Source organism: Heloderma suspectum, chromosome 1 (assembly GCF_057233095.1).
Source record: "Heloderma suspectum isolate Gila_16-S chromosome 1, 16-S_ref, whole genome shotgun sequence".
In the NCBI taxonomy this organism is placed as follows: Eukaryota; Metazoa; Chordata; class Lepidosauria; order Squamata; family Helodermatidae; genus Heloderma; species Heloderma suspectum.
Genome location: NC_139458.1, coordinates 320,707,459 through 320,731,923, shown reverse-complemented (window position 1 = coordinate 320,731,923; position 24,465 = coordinate 320,707,459). Strand labels below are relative to the sequence as shown.

Here is a 24,465-nt window from a genome sequence, read left to right as displayed (position 1 = left end):
GGGGTATTTAGAAGAAAGTTGCTGACGAAATAGTCTTTCATGTTCAGATTGCAGAACAGATTTAAAATAGGAAGAGATCTAAAACTGGAAGATGTGATAACCTTTTGATTTTTAATTTCTAGAGTCGCAGGCCACCCATTGGCACAGAATGAGCGCTGTCTTCATATGTTCTTGCAAGATGAAGTAATAGACAAAAGCTACACGCCATCCAAAATAAGACATGCTTGAATGCTGCACAACACTTTAACTGGCATAAATGTTAGTGCTTAACTTACTTGGTCTAAGAGTTGTAGTTTAAGGTTTTAGCATGCTGCAGACAAACTGGCACAAGAAGCCTTTGGTATACTAATGGCACTGCTTGGTCTTTGCATTCATTTTATGGCATTAAAGAACTTTAGGCAAATCTGCTGTCAGACTATTGATTTAAATGGCTTTTAAAAATTAAATATTTCAAAATTCTTTTCTTCCTTTGCAATGACCTTGTGATGATTACTGACTTGGCCTTACTTGAACTTGCACTGTTCTGGTGTTGCACGTTCACTTTTATTTGATTAAAACACTAGAATGTTTCTGTAAAATAACTAGTATTCAACCTGCAGATTTGGTGACTAACATGGTGCATTGTTTTCAATACCCCCTTGTGTAAAATAAGCACTTCTGTAGTTGTATCCTTAAGCTTGGAAAAAACAAACCTTTGTACTAAATCAATGAGGGAACTATCTTTATATTGTGTAAAAAGAAATCAGATTTGTATACTATGATCATTTGTCTAAAGTTGTTTTAAAATAAAAAGTAAAAATACACGTAACGTCTCTTACTGCAATGGTGGGATAACAATAGTGCTGGATTTCCTCCTAGAAAAATTGTTCCACTGCAATGCATTGCAGGCTGGATGTACCTTCTGCTCATTAACATAAATGGTTCTGAAATTATTTGCCTTTATTCAACCTAAAATACTAAAATTCTCTCCTGGTAGGTTACAATCCTGCGCATTCTTGCTTGGGTGCAAGTCTCCTTAAACTAGTGCGACACCTGAGTAAATATGGATAGGATCAGGCGGTTGGTTCTAGCTGGGATATTGATACTTGTTGATACAGAACCTTTTGGTTTTGTCCTGGGTTTCCTTCCATAAGATTTCTAAAGACACCACACCAGTGGATCTGCAGTTACAGTTTACAAACTTCTGAATCAAGGTTGCAGTTCCCCTTGCTCTTATTCTAGATAGCAGCATTCACTGTAAGCTAGAATTGTCTTGCTAGGACTCTGAGAATTCTATTAGTCCAAAACAAACCTCTCAGCGCAGAAGCTTTTGTAGCTTATGAATGACCTTGCTATAACAGCTCTAATGCTCAGTCCTAGTACTGTGTGTATACTCTACTTGGAGTTGCCCATCAGGTGCTGAATCTGGACAGCCTCGCTTTACTTTTGTCTTTGTCTTTATTTTGGAGATGCCAGTGTAGTGGCTGAGCTTGTTTCCACTCTGCTTGACTATTTAGTCTGTCTCTTGTGGTTGTGGTTTCCTTTTCAAATGTCCCTACACCTAACTTCCATGTTGCAAGAAAGCATACAAGCGCAATCCAGCCCCAGTGCCAAAGCATGTGGCCCTCTTTTGAAAGCACACCTCCAGTTTGTAGACTTCAGTAAATCTTCAATTGAGATGGGTTACCTTGTTGGTTCTATCCTGATAATGCCCACTAAATGGTCAGAAAATCCACTAGATGGGGATTATTTGAGAAAGGCTGATTATACCAAGTCTAAGGCCTGGTATGGGACGCCCATAGATTTGTGTTAGCAAACCAGCCCTACCACTAGCCTGGCAGATCTGATGTTGCTATTCCTCCTGTTCCATGTTCTTTATTACGCTTGGGATTGAGCCACTGTGTTTCATGGCATCAATTTCATGAGCTTGGTCAACAACCCTTGTCAAGCTGTTTTCGAGGGCTGCTAATTTCTCCTTGTTCTAGCACTGTATCAAATACCACTTGAGTGTCCACTAACATTCAGGAATGATTTTGTTAGGAGAGGCCTTACAATCCTGGTTTCAAATGTGAAACATCATGTGTGGCCCTTTAGATCCAATTGCCTTGTTGGCAGTTGGATCCAAAAAGTGGATCCTGAAAAATGGGTTACTACAAGAAGAAAGCCTTCATGTCTACAACTGGGAGAGGATGGAACTGGTAATCTTGGACATATTAGTAAGTTAACTAGTTATAGCACTGAGTGGCATAGAATTCTCACTCCACTGGAATCTGGCAGAACTTCAGCAAGCCTAATGCAGAGCCAATTTTTATGTTTCATTTTAATTAGTTGATTAGCTAATTGCCCACCAGTTTGAGGGGAAAGAATTAGTTCTCATTTGATTCTAAGTGAGACATTTCCTTGGGATGAAACAGTAATTGGAAATCACTGTATCCTATTTCCAAAAACAAGTTAGTGCAAATTTTAGCACACTTCTACAGAAAACAAATAGCAGTTAAGTAGTAGTCATTTTGATGTTTCTTGTTTAATGGAATTATACTAAGATGAAATTGCAGCATCAGTGGGGAGCAATATTTAATCAAAGGCCATGTCATTTTAAACGTAATATATTTTTTATTCTTTGTAAATACAATGAGTACAACCTTAACTTCACAAATCAGTTAATCCACTTTTGTACAAGAGAAGTTTTACTCATTCTCTACTTCAAGTGCTGATTCTCCTTCCTCAGTGCTATTTCCTAAAACAAATAAAAACTTGAAAAGTACAGTGGTTATCTTAATTTTTTCCTACATTTTCCATAAGTATAGTCTCATCAAATTAAGCAGCTCTTAATATGTGTTTTTGTGGGGATGAGAAAGTATATGAGAGATAGAGGCTTTTATTGGGACCTGGAGTTTTCTAAAAAGCCACTAGAGAGTCTTAAAGACTTATTAGATTGTATCAATCAACCATCCTTTCCATCATTTGTAAGATGTTTCAGTTTATTGTAAGTTAAGTACCTTCTTGTACATCTCATTGACAAAGAGTTTGACTACCATTGCCTTTGGTTTCAGCACTATGCCAGTGGGACAGCGATCAGTTCACTGTATCGATCCTCTCCATTGTCTTTTATTTGGTTTTGCTGTTTAGTCTTCGCTTAACATGCATTTTTAAAAAACTTTTCCTTTAAAGCTCTTCTGTCTGAGATGTTAAACTGAACTGAAGTGTTGGCAAGTCTTAGGCGTGAAGTCCACCAATTTATTTTTGTTTTTTTAACAGGAGGCCTGGCCTATTGAATCCAAAAGATAATTGCCAGAAAGCGCCACTTAGAAGTTCATTATGAAGGCCACTTTTATTCTATGTTACAACTGAAGTAAATTTTTTGAGAACCTGCTGTTCAATGTTGACTCTCATATAAAAAGAATTCACCAGTAAGCTACTTAAAAAAAAAAAAAAAGACATGTGAAGGCCACCTCATGACACATTACAACAGAACAATGTTTGGTTACCCAATTTTTCAAAATATGAAAACAAACCCTAAAGTACTTTCTTTACCCTGTCAAACCTTCGAGCTAAATGACAGACTAGCACTGCCTTCGTTAACTATGAATGACAACTGAATTGGCTCCACCAAATTGCTACAGGAGAAGCAGCAGCCAAATTCAATCCGCGGCCATGTTTATGTTGCGCAGAGTCTTTTTCCAAGGACTTGTGTTGCTCTGTTCAAGGCTGCAGTACTGTATCTCTATTGGGTTTATTTTGTCAATAGATTAAATGTATCTGGGCTTCCACTTCTTGTAGAGCTTGTGAGCTGAGGCTTGTTCTCCATGGATTCAAAAGTTCTTCAGAAATGGTCACCCTGATCATTTTTGCCTCCCCCCAGGTCAGTCTATATGTCACTAGATTTGTACATATCTGAAAGCAGTCTTGTAATTGGCACATTCCCAATGGTTTTTTTGAAAAATACTTCTTCTATCGTAGTGGGGCTAATTGAACGTAAAGCTGGCAAAAGCAACAAGAGTTTCCCAAAACGACATGGTTGTGTGGGGTACCTGGAAGGCAAACATGAAAGTTAATGCTATAAAAAACAGTAGTGCTGTTGATCAATAATTCTATTGATCATTTGCTCTGAAAACATGTCAACCAAATAGCATTCTTCAGCTTTTAAAAACTTGAATCAGAATCTTGGATCTAGACACAGGGGTGGGCGACTTATGGCCCTCCATATGTTTTGGCCAACTCTCATCATCCCTCACCATTGGCCATGCTGCCTAGGGCTGATGAGAGTTGTCAGCCAAGACACCTGGAGGACTACAAGTTGCTTACCCCTGAGCTAGACCCATTCTGATGTGCTGCAGGGTTAGACAGACTTCAGGCTTGTCAGATCTTTTTTTTTTTTTTAACTAGAACCCCAACAAGATCCAAGTGCAAAATAGTATATCAGGAAATGGATATACACTTAGAATTAAGGGACAGGTGCCTCGAAGCACATGCTCAGCCAAGTATTTTATGTCAGTAGTAGAACTGAGCTCATAGTCCTTTCACCCCAAAATCTACTTGTGGTTCCCCCTCACCACCAAACCTTTCTTTTCTTGTGCTTTTGTTAAACAGAGGGGATTTAGAAACCCTTGCCAATCTACTCCATATCCTCCAAAGATCTACCAGTAGATCCAAATCTAGCTTCTACCTATCCCTAGTGGCCTGGTTTGCACAATCGTCATGACTTAAACAAGCCATGGTGGCTTGTTTAACCTGCTGCTGTGCATACCAGGTGCCATTTTTAAGTAACACTTTACTTCTATGTCGCCTTTTGGCCAAAAAACCCCCAAAGAAGCTCACAAAAATATACAAATATAATATTCAAACAATACACTAAACACAAATTTAAAGCAGAAATATCACAACCACCATTTAAAACTAAACAAATGAACAAACCCTGAAGCCCAAACACACCTACGTAATCAAAAGCAAAACCCATCCGCAAAAATGTCAGAGGAGAGTGGAATAATTTGCCTAATTACCCATGTAGCTTGTCATGATGTCTGCACCTGGGTGCCATGGCTTGTTGGAGGGGGAAACAACCCTCAAATAACCCAACGACAGGCCATGGGTTGATTCCCCCTCAAACAAGCCATTCTGCCTAGGTTTGGACAACACGACAAGCTGCTCCCATGTGGAAAATTAGGCAAATGGCATGTGGCAGATGCCATGGCTTAAACAAGCCGCCATGGTGCTGGACTGTGTTCAGTGAGTGCTGGACAGGTCTCTCTTCAGACATGAAGCATACACCTATAGATCCCGTTGATTTCAAATGGGAGGCCTAAGTGCTTAACTATGGCTTGGTCATGCTCTTTGATGACATATCCCCCAAGCCCCATCAGTTTAAATCCACCTCCCCCAATGGCCAATGCATGTGCTGGCTGGAGAAGTGGGAGTAGTCCCACACATGTGTAGGGCACCAGATTTATGGAAGGCAGATTTAAATTCTAAAAATATAAATGATAACCCCTGAAATCTTCCCAAAGCCCAACAAGATTAAAATCCCAAAATAACGCAATTGCGCTTTAACCCAGCAGATTAAAAACTAGGCCAGAGGAAAAACCCACCTGTTTTAAGAGTGCCAGTCACCTTCTGATCTTTGTAAAATAAATTAGTGCATAAATAATTTCTGATTAGGTATTCATTTTAAAACCATTGCCTTTCCTTTCTGTTTAATGCTTTCATCTGCATAGACTCCTTCTCTACTTCTTTAACTGGGATTAATTAACTTACTGCAGATACAGCAAATTCAAAGCTCAAAAAACAAAGGTCCAAATCTAGTGTCCTCACCTAGTATGAATGTAGCTGTTCAGGGTGAGCTGAGCTTCATCTTGAAGAGCTGCAATGGCGGCAGCATTTCTAAAACTTCTGAGTTCAGAACCGCTATGCGGAGGCACTGCAAAGCAGATAGGCCACTCTTCACTTATGCATCAGAACAGTCCAGTCAGCATTTACTACATCACTGTGTTACACTTGGTTCCCTAACAACTTTATAGTAGTGCCTGCAAGCATAAAGCATCGGAGTGGTTCAAGCAATTAGGGTAGGCACAGATGGTCGCCTGCTGAAAGCCCATGCCCTGAGCAATGACAAGAGTCCCCTGGACTTGGTCCTGCACTTCATTACTGTAACCTGCTTGTTCACTGGCTTCTCACTCTCGCCCAGACAGTGGTGGTGGTGAGAAGGGGCAGGGGCTGCCACTGCCTGCTGGCTCATTGGCTCTCTGCATGTCAAGCAAGCGGTTACAATGATGAGAACGAGGATGAGGGGCAAGAGCAGCTGGTGACAATGGTGGTGAGAAAACAGACTCGCCGAGGGAGAGGGCCCATCGAGGGTGCCTTGCCCAAGGGCCCTCAAAAACCTGGAGCCAGCACCGGGTTCAAGTTATCTGCTTATGGCATGCTACGATTTGGGTTTGTTGGCAGTTCACCCCATCCTGAAAGCACCCAGTGGATAACCATTTCAAGGAACATCCAGTACCATGACATTTTCAGTTAGTACCGAGGAACAAATGAAAGCTAAAGTGCCACATGTTTCATCCCAGCCTCCAAAGGCCAGCCAAAATAGAAAGATAATACAGGGCTGTGAATTCCAGTACCAGTGGGGCTGCCTCTGGGAAGGCATCCCCGCATGCTTACGATCTCCAGATACGGTGTGCTGATGGTAGCGTTAAGATTAAGATGGGCAGTCATGGTCAATGACAGTGTTTGCAACAAGACATAAAGGAAACCATGTCTCTTAGACTGCGTGGGGTTGTATAAGTCAAATTACAGCCCAGTTAAGAAGAGGATCTCCTCGGCACCAGCCTGCATAGCATAATAATCAATTCAATGCAATCTGCTACTGGAATGCTAGCAAGTCATCTGTTTTTATATTCCCCTTACCAGCTTTAAAAGTGACGATGCATTTGAGGCAGGCAAATTCCGTAGCATCTAACCGAAGCTGTCTAAATCTAGCCACAACCTCTTGTAACGCCTGGATCTCTGAGATAATTTTGTTCAGCTTTTGAGAATCTGTGTTGTCCCCATTCATGCCTAGAACACAAATGTGTGAAATAAATACACTAATAGGTCATATGAAGTATTTGATAGATTGATTTCTGGGGGGGGAAACCCATTAAAAATCACATGTATCAATAGCAATTCAATTGTCATTTTCTGAGATCTGCTTCAACACAAAACTGACTATATTGTAGGAAAGTTAGTATGAAATCTTCTCTTGCATGATAACAAACACAGTAATTTGCATTTAAATGACAATGCAAGCAGTCGTGAATGCAACAAAACAACATTATTTGCATTTAAATATAGATTTATAAATGACAGGTATACTCCATTGTTTGGAAGGGATTTGTTATTCTTTACATGTTGTCCTTTTTTCAATAATGTATTTTTATGGTAATTTGTATAACAAAGTCATTAAATTGTGCAATTCTTACCCGATACAGCCAGTAGGGTGTTAGCATCAACTGGAATGGCCCATTGTGCTATTCCTAGAACAAACAGTTCCCTCCAAGCATCTTCCAAAAGCATCAGCTGTCATACAATAGAGGTACAATATAACATGGTGTATAATTTATAGATTGATAAACAATTCCAATATGTAAATTTCTGTTGTTTCAAAAATGGCTTTAAAATGCCTGTACTGTTTCTCCATCCCACCCTGCTTGGAATATTTTAGTTATTCCTTTCTCATTTTGATCAAGAGTTTGTGAGCATCGCTAGATAAAATATTATAGAAATACCATAATGCGCGTGTGCGTGTGCGTGTGTGTGTGTGTGTGAGAGAGAGAGAGAGAGAGAGAGAGAGCACGCATGTGCATTTAGAGTTCTGTTCTGAAATCCTGGCTTCATATGTAGGGTACAGTGCAAAGACAATACATAAACATCTTGCTCTCCTAAGTGTGAAACCCGTAGGAAGCTCCACCCTTTCTCAAAAATGAACATCCCTATCCAGGAACTCCCCCCCCCCCTGCCCCCTGCTGTAAATAATTAGAGCTAAATGCAATACTGGAAAATTTTGTATTTTTCAAATTGAGTTGATTTCAACCAAACATTCTCCTTCTGCAAGTCCCATAACCAGCTTTCTTATGGGCATCTGCCCAATGAAACTGATCTGGTAGGTAAGCAAATTACTGCCATATAAGTCTTATTAGAACTTGTATAAAACCTTTTCTCTTTGGGATTGTTCAGGTAGTAGCATCCTTCACTGGACGGACAAGTGGATCCAGTTACCTTTTTCTCCCAGCCCATTTGTGGCAAGCCATTTTGTGGTTGTGGTCTGCACAGGCAGTGCTGGTTCTGCACTGGTCCTTTGTCAGCTGTGTGGGTCAGCAAGATCAGCACAGGCTGAAGCATGTTGAATGTAGGACTACAGGGGTCAAAGACTAGAAACAGCACTGTTTGTTAACCAGGCCTATGCATCCCCTGGTGCTATTTCTCTCCAGCAAATAAAATGGTTTCCCCTACAGCCACTTTTATGGGTAAATGGATCATTTAGCCACAAGGTGGTGGCAATGCTGGATAAGCTGTAAAAAAAAGAAGTCCTCCTAAGTAGTATATGAAGCCCTGCCCCAACTCCCCGTTGGTGACGAGGAATCTCATTGCTTAGTCTTTGGGAGGATGCTAGAGAGGTGAAGATGTGATATTTTTAGGAGTGCCTTCCTTTTGAACTGCCACTGTGGGATTAATGTTCTTCCTGTCCTGGCTTTGAGACTCTTAACAGCCCAGAGCCCTGGGACTCAAAACTTGACAGTCTTCAGAAATTGAGGAAGTTGATCTCCACCACCACCACTTCAAGGAATTATGGGGGCCAGCCCCTCTGCTTTCCCTTTCTCTGTCCCTCTGCCAAGCATAGCCAGAACAGGGCAGGTTTCTTTGAGTTCAGAGGGCAGAGTATCAGAGGTGGGGCTGGAAACACCTGTCTCATAGTATTGTCAGTGATCTCTGACATCTTCAATTGCCATTGTGTGATTGTGGCCTTTGGGTGGCTCAGCAGACTGGTTTTGCTTTTGTATTTGACGCCTAATCTATTGCCATATTTGTGGTCCGGAAGGAATGGTGTAATCCTTGCTCCTAAAGGCCTTGCAGTGCAAGCTGTGAAAAGTGGGAGGGGCATGGAATGGAGGGGGAAGAGAGTGGGATGTGAATTTATTTAGGAGAAAAGATGGCGGGAGCCAAGCCAGTAGAGGAGAAAAGATGGCGGGAGCCAAGCCAGTAGAGGAAAGAAGAGCAGCTGAGGAAAAAAACAAGAGAAGGCAGCAGAGTGAAGCAGAGCCATCAAGGAGAAAGGCGAGGGGAAGCAATGGAGTGGCTAAGACAAAGAGAAAGGAGATAGAGAGAGCAGCCCTCAGCCATTGAGGAAAGCTGAAACTCAATAGCAGTCTGGGGCACCATGAAAGCCATTGTCACTGTCCTAATTACAGTAACACTGTATGCATAATTAATTGTGGTTTAGGGTTAGAGTTATTTGTATTTGGTCTGTATGTTTAAACTTGTTATTTACTTAGAGAACAATCCTATCTAGATAGGTGGCCGCCTCTGAACTTGGAGGCGACTGCCTGTCCAAGGCAGGGCAGGGGAAGCCTGGAGGCGATCGCTCCCTCTGCGCTTCTCCTGCCCTGCTTTTTCGGCTAGACAGCCGATTGTGGCTGTCTAACTGCGGGACCACGGAGCGGGAAGGAGGCTGCTGTACAACACATAGGATGTGTCGTACGGGCAGTTACACTCTCCCCGCCCCAGAACACTCCCAGCCACGCCCCTTTCCAGCCGCTCTGCGCTCCTCTTGCGAGCGCGGAGGATGGGGCTATTCTGTGCTGCCTCCGAGGCAGCGCAGAAGTGGGGGGAGGTCGGTTCTCCAGGAACCGACCTCGGAGCATGGGCTCTGAGGTCGGTTCCCAGATAACAGCATATCCTATGGCCATCTAGCTGCTGTCTAGCAGCCATAGGATTGCTCCCTTAATGTTGTACTTACTGAACATCTTAAAGCCAAGTAAATATTTTTAGATATATTTATATGACTCCTAGTGGATTGCCAGCCTTTCTCTCCTTATTCTCATACTAAAACCTACTATGGTTGTGCATATCCCACTCTTACTCAGATGAACGAGTGGTCACCTGAGGAGTACTTCTCCTTCTGTTGCCACTGTGGCACCCACTAGCAATTATAAGACTACAGCTGCAGTCCTAAAAAACATTATTTTGCATGAAGTCCTATTAAACTCAGTGGGATTTACATCTAGCTAAAGGTGCCTAGGCTTGAGCTGCAAATAACACAAGAACATCAGTATGAAGAGCAGCTTCATCTCTCTTTTTGTCTCTCTCATATTGACTATGATTATTGGAACAAGAATTTGCATTTCATAGAAGCGGGAGAACAATAGAAGGAAAATGTCCACAATTCTTAATTTGGGGTAAGCTGAAACTTTACAACTCACAGTCTGGTCTCTAAAGCCCAGAGAGGATAATGGTGCCGTTAATGAAATCCTTGGGCTTTAAAAGGAGGATTAATTTCATGGAACAATTCATGAAACTTGCCTTTAATTTTGAACGTTAGATATGCAGCCTGTTCATTTACAATGACAGGATAATCTGATTCCTGACATGAATAATAGGCCTATTTTACAGAGATCTGTTCAGTGATAACTTTAATCTGCACTAAGCCATTCCTAGTATATTGATGGGACTCTTGTTTCTCCAAAAATCCCCCCCCCGCCACACCCCTCTTACTTCTACGTCCCATTTGCTCAGTTGGAATGTCTTTTTGGAGAAACAAAGCTCTGCCTTAAATAGAAGTCTTCCGTGCTGTTGGCAGTGTGGTAGCAGTGGAAGGAGGGCTACGGTGGAGCTGGGGTGCTGCTTCTACTTTAATTGGGTATCAGAGTTGTACCCCTTTCAGTAAGGTGGGCAGGGGTAGAGAGAGTATCGTTTGCTGTAAGTCAGCCGTCTGTGATCTCTCAGCGTCTGTTGTTCACACTAAATGCAATTTGCCATAATTCAAAGCAGGGATGTTGAACCTCTTTCAGCCCAAGGCCAAATGCAATTTCAGGGATGCTCTTGGGGGCTGCATTCCAGTGGTAGCTGAGGCTGAAGGCGAATGGGTTGGAGCCAAAATACCAGCATATTGTAGCCTAAGGCTCCTTGCTGCCAGTAACAGAGCGGTAGCGGAGGCATTTCGACCTTTTAGAATTTGGGGAAAACTGCACCGAAGCTGGGAAACCACCAAACAATTGGTGCCTGGGGGAAAGGGGGAAGAACCAGGGCAAGGGGGCTTGGCCAGCTGGGGAACCCCAGGTGGGCCAGATTTGGCCCCAGGCCTAAGGTTCAACATCTCTGTTTTAAAGTGTGTCAATTTAAAGGGGAGGGGAGAGATGGATCTCCTAAAACAAAGATTAGAGAAATGAATTTCACTCTTAAGTTTTGAACAAATCTTAATTAATTTAACTGAAGCATACAGTCCTGATCCAGAGGAGGTTAGTCTTGCCTACATCCTGCTGAAATCCACAGGAGAAGGGAGGCATTACTAATGTGACCTCAGCAGGACGCAAGTATGACTCCGCCCCAGTTCAGATGCAGCGTGGTCTCTGTGCAGCGCATCTCAGGAGGGTGCAGGGCTGCTGCGGCTGTGCTCTGAACTCCACAGAGATCACATGGAGGTGCCTTTTGTGCGAACTGGCATCTCCACATGGAGTTGCGCATGCTGCTCGCATGGCCTGTGCAATTGCAGCAACCCTGCGTAGAGCCACCGCCAGGGGCAAATCTCAGCAGCCATGCATATAGCCCCTACGAGGGGGCACCAGTTCATGCAAAGGACACCTCTGCAAAATCTCTGTTGGGGTAGCCTGCGAGTGATCCTGTGGGAGCCAATCTGGCTTGCTTCCGAGACAAAATGGGCTGCAAATCAATCAGTCCGATTAACCATATTTATGACCACTGCTGATTTTAAAAGCAACACCTTTGATTACATGGAGCTGGACTTCTTGGCTGAACTGAGAGGTGCTGCTGGGGTTGGAGCCCTTTGCCTGGAAGATTTGCCTGCTATCTGGAAGGCCTTTGTCCCAATGTCGGGCATTTGAGAGCCACTCAGTGACGAGAAACAGGCACTCTGAAGGATTCTTTCACATAGTCGAGTTCCTTGAGATTTTCACAGAAGATTCTGCTTCAAATGTCAACTGTTTCTCTGATTAAATCAGCTGCAACAGGGGTGGACAGAAGGGGACTGGGATCGACAGGTAGATCTTTGGGTGATTCACAGTAGATCAGCAAGGACTTCTGACTCCCAATTGTTTAACGATAAAAAGGCTCACACACAGCCTCCGTGACAACTTAGAATCTTCAGCTGGTGCAGAATGTGGCCGCCCGAGTATTGGTAGGGGCAAAGCAATTTGATCACATAATGTCTATACTGCACCAACTGCACTGGTTACCAGTGTGTTTCTGAGCCCAATTTAAAGTGCTGATTTTGACCTTTGAAGCCTTAAAAGGTTTAGGACCAAGTTAGCCTTCACCCATATCAGCCGGCCTGCACTTTAAGATCAAAAAGAGAGGCCTTTTTCATTTGCCCATCTATGGAAGCAGTTAGGTGGATGAACACATGTGAGAGGGCCTTCTCTGCGATGGCCCCACACCTTTGGAACAAGTTGCCATTGGAGGTCCAGCATGCTCTGTCATTGCAGGCTTTTAAGAAGGCCTTGAAAACATGTTTTACTATAGCCGTCTCTTGATATGACTGCTTTTGTTGCTGTTATCGCTGCTGTTGTTGCTGTTATCATTGCTGTTGCTGGTTTTATTGTCAGCTTTTATTGTTGTTTTTATTGCTATTTTATTATGTTTATTTTTTTATCGCTTTTAATAATTTAACTGTTTTTATGTATTTTATTGCTGTGAGCTGCCTTGGGAGGGCTTCTGCCCTGAGAGGCAGCCAAGACAGTCACTCAGTCAGTCAGTCAGTCAGTCAATCAATCAATGTTAGACTGCTGAAAGAAGAAAGCTTGGGAGGAAAACCAGGAGTGGATTTTTGTGTGGAAGAATGGTAAACTCTGTTCTAGTTCTGAAATTCCTAGGCTGTGAGCATGAGCTCAGTGGTGCCCTGTTCCCTTCATTCTGAATGTCTGCACCGAGCTCTGAAGTAGGTCCCATAAGCCTGCAGCCTGCACACCCCAGAGCAGGGCCTTTTGAAGCAGGGCCTTTTCTTCAGTGGCCCTATCATTGTGGATCATCTCCTCCTCCTCCCTCCTTCCCACTCTCTGTGGTGGCCTGCCAGGATTTGCCCCTAAAACATTTAGGCTTGGATCCAGCTTCTTGTCCTCCAGCAGGAGTATTTCCTGAGTGGAGTTCTGTGCAGAATGCTCCTGCCTACAGAAAATAGATTGGCAGGGGGAGGTGATCTTTGCTGATTCTTCCTTCCTTTGCAGCTTCCAGTGCCATTTTTCCCACTGTTCTGGAGGGTCCCTCAACCCTCCACAGCAGGGTTTTTTTTGGGGTGGTGGTGCTAGGGACTGCAGGGGGAAGAATTAATCAATGAAGATCACCTTGTCCCCCATTCCATCAGTGGAAATCCTCTGCTGCATTGAAGGAAGTAACCCTTCCATTCACAGGAGGACAATCGTGGACCCAACCAATTAAAAAGGGCTTGTATATGATTGACTTTGTGGTTTTAATTGTGGTATGTTTTGGATATTTTTTAAATTGTTCTGAATATTGTGACTTGCCTGCAATTTTTTAAATAAAGCCAGTCCAGTTCCCCACTGCAAGGCAGGACTATTAGCCACCAACTCCATCCAATCAACTTACTGCAGTACATGCTGAGCTACTTTCTGCTCTGTAGAAGGGCTCTTACTGTGCAATCAGCTCCAGATGACTCAAGCAAGCAAGCCAAGGAACATGTTATGGAAGAAGGCAACTGGACGAAGAGAAAAATTTCTTACACAATCTTAAATATGGCATGACCAAAACCCATTTACCAAGGCAAATCATCCTGGGGCACAATTCTACACTATCTCGCATCCTGTCTCTATTGCTGATGCCCGTCCAGAGTATGCTGGATATGTAGTGGTACATTTTAATTCATTTGGCTAATAATGCACCGCTGCTGGCCACATGGTCTAAATCCATCTTGAATCAGCATAAGGACAAGGATATCCCCCTAAAACTTACCTGATCTTGTAACGATAGAGTGGAAAAAGCTGGGACACTCTTTGCCCATTTGATGCTCATGAAGAGTAGCCTTGCCGCAGACTCGCAAACCGATTCAGTAGCCACTTCATAGAGATACATGGGTGTACCACTGACTTCATGTGGATACTAAGAATAAACAGGTTTTATTAGAAATATATTTTGGGAAGTAGTTGGCATGAACTTATGATTGGCTAAGAGTTGCCTATTTTTAATGAGTTACTTGGTTATTTAATCTGTTTCTTACAAAGAAAGGTATCATTGAGTTGAACGGGGGGTGGAGGAAGCAAAATGGGAGATGGAGAGACTAAGGGCACAATCCTATGCATGTTTGTACAGAAGAAGGCCCTACAACTCCCAGCAATCTCCAGCCAGCATGGTTGGCTGGAGAATGCATAGGATTGCACCCTTAAGGTACCAGTGCTTATCTTAAGGTCTTCCCAAAGAGAAAGTTATTATTCATTAATAATAATATTTATTATCATTTTAATGGATACTAGATTTTGGCAGAAAGAGATTTGCATTTTGCTTCGGAGGCAACAAGACAATAAATAAAAGTCAAATGGAAGAATTTTATATTCAAGAAGCCCAATACAATGAACCACTGTGCAAAGAAACAATTTCTTCTCCCCACAAAACCTGCTCTGGACAGTTGGGGGACCCTCTGGAACTGTGGGGGAGGTGGTGCTGAGGGCTGCAGAGGGTCACCTCCCCCCACACAACTTTCTATTGGCAGTTCTGTGTAAAACTATGCTCAGGGAATGTTCCTGCCAGTGAAAAGAGGTTTGACCCAACCCAGTCACCTGGTTCACTCAACACAACAGCCCACCGTGGCTTAATTTACCTGTGGGGAAACAAGCCATGGGTTATTTGAGGGTTATCTAACCCTCAAACAATCCCTGCCATCTGGATTCACATGACATGGCAAGCCATGGCAGGCCAGGCACCTGCACCCGCCATGCAAAAATGGTACCCATGGGCGCCCAGCACAATGTGACAGCCCCCACAGGTAAATTAACCCACAGTGGGCTGTGGTGTCATGCAAACACCCTGCATGCATAGTCAATAAGTGGATCACATATTTAACAAGGCTGTTCAGACTAAATCTACACATGATGACACAGAATGAAGTGGTTATAATGCATGGAAATATTTCAGACCGCTAGTGGAGAGTAACATTTCTTTATTGCTCCTCTGCTTAATGCTCTCCCTGCAAGAAGAGAACTAGTATACCAAGGAAAAGAATGGGCCAGAACCTTTGTCTCTGATGTGCTAGCTGTCTTTTTGCAGTGAGGATGTGTGTTTGAATATGGGGAAGCATTCAAAAATTGTATGCTCTTTCTTGTTCTGCAATATTTGTAGACCAGGCCTCAGAGATGAAACTAGGCAGGAATTGATAGCTATGGAGTACCAGAAGAACGTTATGACGTTCCAGAAAAATGTTGCACCCATATTCATAACTAAGCTTAGTCTACAGGTATAACTATTATGGGACTTCTGCCATAATGTGGAATTCACTTCCATCATCATACTGTCTAAAATTAGACAGAAGAAAATAAGGACCTTCTGATGTACTGTACATATAATGCTCATTTTCTCAAACCAAGGCAATTACCTGAGCACCATCCTTTTACTCCTACACACTGCAGAAGAGTTTTTTCTGCCTTCTGTACACTGTATGCAGTTCCTCCACAATAGCCTGTCCTGCACTGGTTTGTGAAGCCAGGGGCCATAGATGTTTGTAGTGTTTAAAATAAATAAATAAATAAATAAAAATTCACAGTAGATCTGCTTGTATGACAAGGCAAACACATTCTGTAACACTGGCTGGGCAGGTGGTTATGAAGAGGCAGATGGAATGAAGGCTAATGAACTCCCATGTGCATGTGCACATGCAAGCAACATTTTTTAAATGCACAAAAAAACACCCTCTCCATAAGCGTAAAATACAGGGACAGTGATATACCAGGGGAAAGTACCAGAAAAGAGCAGCTGTCCCTTAAGTAAGAACACTTGGGCCATATACATCTCTTGCTGCTAAGGTTCAGCCAAACCTGTTGCAGCCCTACCTCAGAAAGGTGCATGAGTCCAAAAATATGGTATGCCCCCAAACATAAGTATTTCTTCTAAATTGCTGCTGATTGGAGATAAGAGCTTTTCTGTCCTGGAAGAAGAGACAGGGCCTGGCTTGAAGAAGCAGCTGGTGAGCCAGATAGGGAAGCCCCGGGGTCTGTATCTGCCTGCAGGCCTGAAGTTCACCATGCCTTTGCTAAAGATTTGTTTTTCAAACCCTTGCCACTTAACCTGTGGTGAGTGAGAAGGCAGTGAGGACTTCTCCACTTTCTCCCCAAGGGGGAGTAACGTGCTGGCTCTTCAAGCAGCCTTTCCCAGCCCTGGGTCCCCAGATATTGTCGGACCACTACAACTCCTATCATCCCCATCCAGCACAGGAATGGTGGGAGTTGTCGTTCAACCACATCTGGGGACCCAAGGTTGGGAAAGGCTGCTCCTTGAGACTGACAAGTTTTACCACTTGCTTCGGCTAATCACGCATTTTAAGGAAATATTTGAGGTCACCCTCGGGGGTCATTCATTTAGGGATGCTTAGGCTGGCCAGACCCCTCCTAGTGCTTCCCATGGTATCATGACCTATGGCGTTACCCTGATGTTATGTGTCAGTCCGGACACAAATAGAGAGGGGGTGTTGATTCTACTGTCCTTGGGCTGGCTCCCAGCACAAAGTTTGGCAAAGTGGCAGGATATTCCCTCCATACCAGTAGGAGCAGGGGTAAATTTTGAAGTGTAGGATCTCATAATGATAGCACCCGTAACCCCAAGGATAGTTCAACATTCAGGCATCTGGGTTGATCCATTGTGTGTGTGTGTGTGTGTGTACACACACACACACACACACACACACACACCTTCCTCAGTAGCAGCAGTACATAGCCTAATACTCAGTTTATTAGGATCAGCTGAAAAAGGTGTTAGAGCTCCACTTCTCCACATTCCTGCTCCACTACATCGCTGATCCAAATATTATTGGATGGAGATGGAGTATGACAGTAGTAAGAGTATGGAACCCATCTATGCACCATCCTAAAGGGATTCTAACCACTTCAGAACCATCTATGACAGCAGAAGGTTGAACAGCTGACCAGGTGGCATAGTTAGTAGGACATGACCAAATTGCCCCTACACAGCAACCCATAAAAGTCAACCAGTTAATCATTACAATAATGCATAATATTTAGGGCTGCGAGTAAATCATTTACCAGTGATTTAGGCTGCAACCCTTAATAGACTTACTAGGGAGTAAACACCACAGAGCATACTGGGACTTCCTTCTGAGTAAACACACATAGGTGAGCACTATTAATTTGCCAAAGATCATTGATGCCAATGTATTATGCATTATTATCACAAATAAGGATCTTTTCCATTAATTTATCCAGGTGAATAACTGCAGCACAATCCACATGGGGGGAAACGGTGTAGGGGCCATTTGGGAAGGACCTCATTCTGTATCAAGACTGCAGAGCCTGGTTGCTTCTTCTGACATCTGCCAGGATACTGTTGCATTTCACCCGAATCAGTAAGAAAAAAGGAGCTGACCTTTGGAGTTGGTTGAGCCAAGCCCACCAAGCTTTGCCTTTCAGATGTTGTAGAAACAGCAGCCAGTTCTAGATTATGAGGTTCCAGCTGTGTAACAGCAGTGAAGAAAGCTGGGGCAGGTAGAGCTGCAGAGGGGAAGTGTGGCGTGGCTCCATTATCTTCCTTGTGTCCTCTGAAATACAGAGCTACTTGTTTCCTTATCGTAGATGTCCTTGGTCCCCTTTCATGTTGAACAGCTGGGAATAAAAACCCCGTGTTAGCATGCTACTTGGAGCCTAGCAAATACCCCTTTGAAGTATAGAAACATTTCATTGGATTAATTCGCTGTGCAATAATACATTTCTAATCGTATCTGTATAAAAACAGGCTAAAAATGGCTGTTGCCTATCATTTATGAGCACCAACACTTCACCATTTGCTGTGATGTTATGAAATGTTCACAAATACTCCAATTCTTGAGAGTAAAGGTATCATCAACAGATTTTTAATACATGGTACAAGTGAAATATTAATTTGTTTGGAGCAGGGTGAGGAACTCACATAAGAACAGGGGGAAGTCTATACCAATGGTGGAGTGGGGAGGGACAGGCAAGGGAAATTTAGAGATTGAGAGATGTGAGGTGGGAAGTCAAGGGACTAGCAAGGACAACGAGCATGTTTTGGGGTGGGGTGGGAAATGGATTTCACATATTAATGTGAACAAGCCAGCCAAATCAAAAGCTTCAATCTCCAATGATATATAACTGCCTTTAATTATGTCTGGGGACTGATTCAAATATTCAGTGGGGCAGGATGCAGAAAGAGATTGACAACACATCCTGCTTAGAAGATTGGATAATTGACTAATTAAGCAGTGTGACTAGCCTTCAAGAGAAATTAACATTATTTAAATATAGGCAACAAACAACTGGAAAATCACAAAATGGTCAGCTCTCCTTTTTGGGTGGACATTATTTAAATAGATCTTATTATAACTCTGATATGAGAAGCAGGGAATCCCTTATTTCTGTATCTCCAGTTCAAATTAGTTGCCTGGCATGTGGAAGAATGAAACATACTATCTTTGATGTGGTGATACTTATGTAATATGGTGTTGGTTGTGACTTCCAACAAGTGGAGCAAAGCAGTGTTCAGTTACTAGGATCACTTTGTGTGGATGGAGATATGCACTTTCATCTACACGAATGCCTCAATAATGGGGAACACAGGGGGTGATGCTCCTCTGTGTGCACGTGTGCATCCTGCGCAGGGGTTAAATATGCACTTCATCCTCACTGTTTGTTGCCCACTTTGATTTCTTGGGTCAGCCTTTTATTACCATTATGTGAGTAGCACATAATGGCAACTGGTTTCTTGGGGAGGGGCTAGCAGTCTCCCAGCTATGGGAAACATAGTGTTTGGCTGGATCTGATTCTGCAGCTCTAGGTGTACATACTGCCTCAGTTTGGGGGCCCATGAGCTGTGGCCCAACCAAAACAGACCAAAGGTCAGCTCCCCTAGAGACAATGGCCTGGCCAACCTGAATGGATGTGTACGTAGACATAAGCAAGCGAGTGCAGAAACATTGTGCAATGAGCTACTTCTACCACTGGGTGATTGCTGCTTCTGGACTCTCTCTGCTCCACCTTTTCCCTTCTTCCATTTCTGCAACTCAGTTTCCTCTACAGAAAGATTGTTTGATCACCAGAGCCTAGCAAAAATGCAAACAGCCCAAGGCAAGAAACAAACTTCACTGGGGTGCAGGACAAAATGAGAGAGAGAGAGAGAGAGAGAGAGAGAGAGAGAGAGAGAGAGACTAGCAAAGTAATGAGGTGGGGTTCAAGTTGACTGAAGCTGTGAGGAAGAACAGCACAAGAAAAGATAGGAGGTACAGAGGGAGGAAAAGGGGAGAAATGCTGGTTTCTTATATTGGTACTAATTATATTGCCGCATTTTCCAGTGAAAGGGGGCAGCAGTAATGGGTTGGGTTGGACTTACCCTGAAAAGAGAGCCAGTGGTAAGAGTGGGGAGAGCCAGTGTGGTATAGTGGTTAGAGTGTCAGACTGGGACTGGGGAGACCTGGGTTCAAGTCCCTACTTGGCCATGAAGTTCACTGGTGACTTTGGGCCAGTCACTGACATGTACTGACACCTACCTCACAGGGTTGTCGTGAGGATAAAATGGAGAGGAGGAGGATCATATATGCTGCCTTGGGCTCCTTGGAGGAAAAGGCAGAATGTAAATGTAATAAACAAAATAGGCTCAGCCTACCTGAGCCTATCCTAAAAGCAAGCCCTGATCCTGTCCCTGCTAATTTGCACCCTGTGACCCTTCATGAATATGTTGGCTTCCCTATGTGCAGTGACATCCTGTAGAGAGCCAATCTATATACACAGAAGGCAGATCTTCAGATGTTTCCTTGCCCCTGCAGGTAGCACAGTATCCAATGCTAGCCTGAGCTTGTACACACACACACAACACATCCAGTGTGCTCGCTCAATGGGGCTGCTGTATTTACATGATCAGCCTGTGTTTTTTGAAAGAGCCATAAAGAAATCAAACTGTTCTTACAATGCAGATGGATAAGTTGAATTTCTGCCCTGCTGACAGAATGACTGTTTAAAATTTGGGGAACCTGTCAGTGTAGACATCCAACGGGTTGTTTAAGGGTGCAACTGATCTCTGGCTGATAGTAATGACTTAATGTCAACAGTCAAGTCAGGGAGCTCCTTTTTTCCATCTCCTGATACATGTTCCTACTGGCATACCTTGAAACTCTTCAGCTGTTATTCTTGTACAATCTCATGTATGCCTACTCAGAAGGAAGTCCCACCTAGTTCAATGGGTCTCACTCCCAGGTAAATGTACACATGATAGCAGCCTAAATATGCTGTCCAAGAAAGCCATTTTCCTTGGGTTGGATCCAGATTTACTAAGGGGATATAGTAGTCATGAGTAACTTAAATCCCATTGATTTCAATGGGTCTACTTTGATTAAATCCGGATCCAACCCCAAATCAGTACTTGTGGCCCAAATGGGGCTTATGGAAAGCTACTTGTACAGTTGGAAGTCTGAAATACATTTATTTACAATACAAAGAGGTCCACCTTTGTAAAGGGAAAATGCTGTCGCTTTGAAAGGGCTACAGGGAGAGTTGTGGGGGAAACTGTAGTTGTTGACAGGGATCCTAAGGGCAGAGCTGTTTTCTGAGCAATGGTTGGTTTTCACAATCGCTGTATATGTTTGCTGGCCATTTGTCCCTGGGGCTGGAGGGAAAGGGTGGAAGGGTGCACAAGTACCGTCTTTATTCATGTTGACTTCCAGGCATTTCTTCAGCCGACACGCCCTGCATTGGTTCCTGTGAGTTTTGTCCACTGGGCAGCCTCCCTATAAAACAGAGATATATGCTCGTCGTGAAAGCAGGGACAAAAAAGTTGCACCAAGGACATTCCGGAAGAGGAAGGTGCCTGATGATCCAACTAAGAAGAACGTGCCCTTCTCCTCTCTGGAGTAATTCCCCCTTTCAGTTTACACTAAACCTATTTCGAATTTCTCCCAGCAAAAGGAGAGCGATGCCCTCGGCGTCTAGCAAGGTTGGTCGAGGAAGAAAGCAAGGAACTCCATGCATCAGGTTGTTCTAAAGCCGCCTTCCCCAACCTGGTGCCCTCCAGATGCTTTAGACTACAACTCCCAGCATTCTTGGCCACTGGCTATGTTGGTTGGGGCTGATGGGAGTTGAAGTCCCTAGACATCTAGAGGGCGCCAGGTTGGAGAAGGCGGTTTTTGAGAAGCTCTAGTTCGTCTTCAGCACCCTAGACAGCGAACTGCTCCACGGAGGCAGAAAGGCACGCCCTGAGCGAGACCCCTCTGAAAACGGGGCGTCCCCCTGCCCGCATTCTTATGTCTAGTGGAGCCTAGTGGCTCCTATGTCAGGGGGACAGTGGGTTTCAGCCAGAACTCTAAAGGAGCTGCCCAAAGTGCTGAACCCTCTCCCCAAAATGGGTTCAGCACCTTCGGCCCACTGACATAGGAGCCCACTCCTTACGGCACCCTTTCTGCCTACGTCCCCAGCCATAGGAAGTTCTCCTCCCCCTCCCACCCTGCCCTTGGTCTCTTCCAGGTTTCATGAATTGTGTGGATCAGGGCGCTCACACCGAGTCAGATTTTGCCTGCGAAAGGCCTTTGCAGTCATCGCGGGCTCAATGGCCCGCCGCTTTTCTGCCCCTACTGGTCAATATCTAGTCACCCACCGGGCAGGATCCTACCAAGACCAAGGCGGAATAACACGGAGATGAAACCAGCATCTATCGCATCAACATGAGCCATGCCTTTAGACCCTGCACGGACACGAAGATCCCTGTTTGTTAGTAGGGCTGGACGGCGCGGGGTAAAGGAAGAGACCGCCTACAGGTTCTGTCTGACACCGTTCGTAACCCAAGTCACTCCGGTTTAAAACCGGGTGTGAGGAACCAAGAAGCAGGGGCAGAGAGGTTATGGTGATCCTTTTTTTGCGGGGTTAAGATTACGTTTTACTCTCTACGCGCCTGGAGTATTTGTATATAGGCGGGTTATAAATTGAATAAATAATAAGATAATAATAACGAAAGCAGAAATAGACCAAATCGTTCACAACAACTTGGAAAGTTTACTGCGGCCCGTCCCCAACCCAGTGCCCACCAGATGTGCTGGACTACAACTCTCACCAACCCCATTGGCCATGCTTGCTGGGGATGATGGAACTTGTAGTCCAGCACATCTGGAGAACTCCAGGTTGGAAAAGGCTGGGTTAGAGGAAGGTAAATTTAGCCTAGCTTAAACAATGGGTTCTCTCTCCGCCCCCAACATTTTATCCTCATAACGACTTTGTGAGGTAAGTTAGCCCGAGAGAGAGCGCGACTGGCTGACGGTAACCCACTTAGTTCCATAGATAGTAATTAAATCTGGGTCTCTCCGACACTCTAACACCCACTGCACCACACTGACTAAACATGGAAAAGACCAGGCAGCTCCTTCGCACACGTGCATTTCAGTCCTTACCAGCTGAAATGCGAGCGCTCGTGTTACATTTATAGCGCAATCCTAGGCACGTTTACTCAGAGGTCAGTCCCATTGAGCTCAATGAGACTCACTCAAGGTAAGTGTGTATAGAATTGCTTTAATATCGGTCTCAAATTGTTTTCTTTATGTAACAGTGAATATGTTTCTTAAATTTAATTTTATTTCATTTTGCAGCATTCCCATCAGCTCAAAACTGCAACTTAAAAAACATTAGCACTCCTATCCTAATTTTATTTCCTTGGAGGCAATAAGTATTAATTTCAGTGGGATCCACTACCAAATAAATGTGGGTTGAGATAGTACTCCCTTTCACTTTCAAACCTGGCATTACAAGCCTAACACCAAGATCCGATGCAGACTGATTAAACGGGAATAACTCCCACTGAACCCCTTCATGGATCACTGCCTTGTTGTGGTGAAGGGCTTTGCATAACTCAGTGAAGCCATAAGCTATGCCATGCAGGGCCACCCAAGACGGACAGGTCATGGCGGAGAGTTCTGACAAAATGTGGTCCACTGGAGAAGGAAATGGCAACCCACTCCAGTATTCTTGCCAAGAAAACCCCATGGAACGTATCACAAGGCTAAAAGAGATGACGCCGGAAGATGAGACCCTCAGGTCGGAAGGTGTCCAATATACTACTGGGGAAGAGCAGAGGGTATTTCCAAGTAGCGCCAGAAAGAGTGAAGCGGCTGGGCCAGAGCTGAAAGGACACTCAGCTGTGGATGTGTCTGGTGCTGAAAAGAAAGTCTGATGCTGTAAAGAACAATATTGTTTAGGAACCTGGAATGTCAGATCAATGAATCAAGGTAAGCTGGAGGTGGTCAAACATGAGATGGCAAGATTGAACATCGACATCTTGGGAATCAGCGAACTAAAATGGACAGGCATGGGCGAATTTAATTCAGGTGACCATCATATCTACTATTGTGGGCAAGAATCCCTTAGAAGAAATGGAGTAGCACTCATAGTCAACAAAAGGGTGGGAAAAGCAGTACTGGGGTACAATCTCAAAAACGATAGAATGATCTCAGTACGAATCCAAGGCAAACCATTCAACATCACGGTAATTCAAGTCTATGCCCCAACCACTGAGGCCGAAGAAGCTGAGGTTGATCTGTTCTATGAAGACCTACAATACCTTCTAGAACTCACACCAAAAAAAGATGTCCTCTTCATCATAGGGGATTGGAATGCTAAAGTAGGAAGTCAAGAAATCACCGGGATAACAGGCAAGCATGGCCTTGGTGTACAAAATGAAGCAGGACAAAGGCTAATAGAGTTTTGCCAAGAGAACACGCTGATCATAGCAAACACTCTTTTCCAACAGCACAAGAGGCGACTCTATACATGGACATCACCAGATAGCCAATATTGAAATCAGATTGATTATGTCCTTTGCAGCCAAAGATGGAGAAGCTCTATACAGTCAGTAAAAACAAAACCTGGAGCTGACTGTGGCTCAGATCATGAGCTTCTTATTGCAAAATTTCGGCTGAAATTGAAGAACGTAGGGAAAACCACTAAACCATTCAGGTATGACCTAAATCATATCCCTTATGAATATACAGTGGAGGTGAGGAATAGATTTCTGGGATTAGACCTGATAGACAGAGTGCCTGAGGAACTATGGAAGGAGGTCCGT

General features: G+C 43.9%; 2 protein-coding genes across 2 annotated transcripts in view; one reads left to right on the top strand and one right to left on the bottom strand.

The window, feature by feature from the left end:
• Positions 1–803, top strand: part of SNX3 (sorting nexin 3) — a 39,772-nt gene extending 38,969 nt beyond the window's left edge. Inside the window, exon 4 of the mRNA XM_084827232.1 lies at positions 123–803. Coding sequence (XP_084683358.1) covers positions 123–228 — 106 coding nt within the window. The 3' untranslated portion in view covers positions 229–803. The remainder of the gene's footprint in view (positions 1–122) is intronic.
• A 2,666-nt stretch (positions 804–3,469) lies between these two features.
• The window catches only part of NR2E1 (nuclear receptor subfamily 2 group E member 1), a 41,214-nt gene continuing 20,218 nt past the window's right edge, over positions 3,470–24,465 (bottom strand). The window contains exons 3-9 of the mRNA XM_084827231.1: positions 21,061–21,148; positions 17,782–18,017; positions 14,149–14,295; positions 7,434–7,530; positions 6,880–7,029; positions 5,788–5,893; positions 3,470–4,010 (exon numbers count right to left, since the gene is read on the bottom strand). Coding sequence (XP_084683357.1) covers positions 3,848–4,010; positions 5,788–5,893; positions 6,880–7,029; positions 7,434–7,530; positions 14,149–14,295; positions 17,782–18,017; positions 21,061–21,148 — 987 coding nt within the window. The 3' untranslated portion in view covers positions 3,470–3,847. The remainder of the gene's footprint in view (positions 4,011–5,787; positions 5,894–6,879; positions 7,030–7,433; positions 7,531–14,148; positions 14,296–17,781; positions 18,018–21,060; positions 21,149–24,465) is intronic.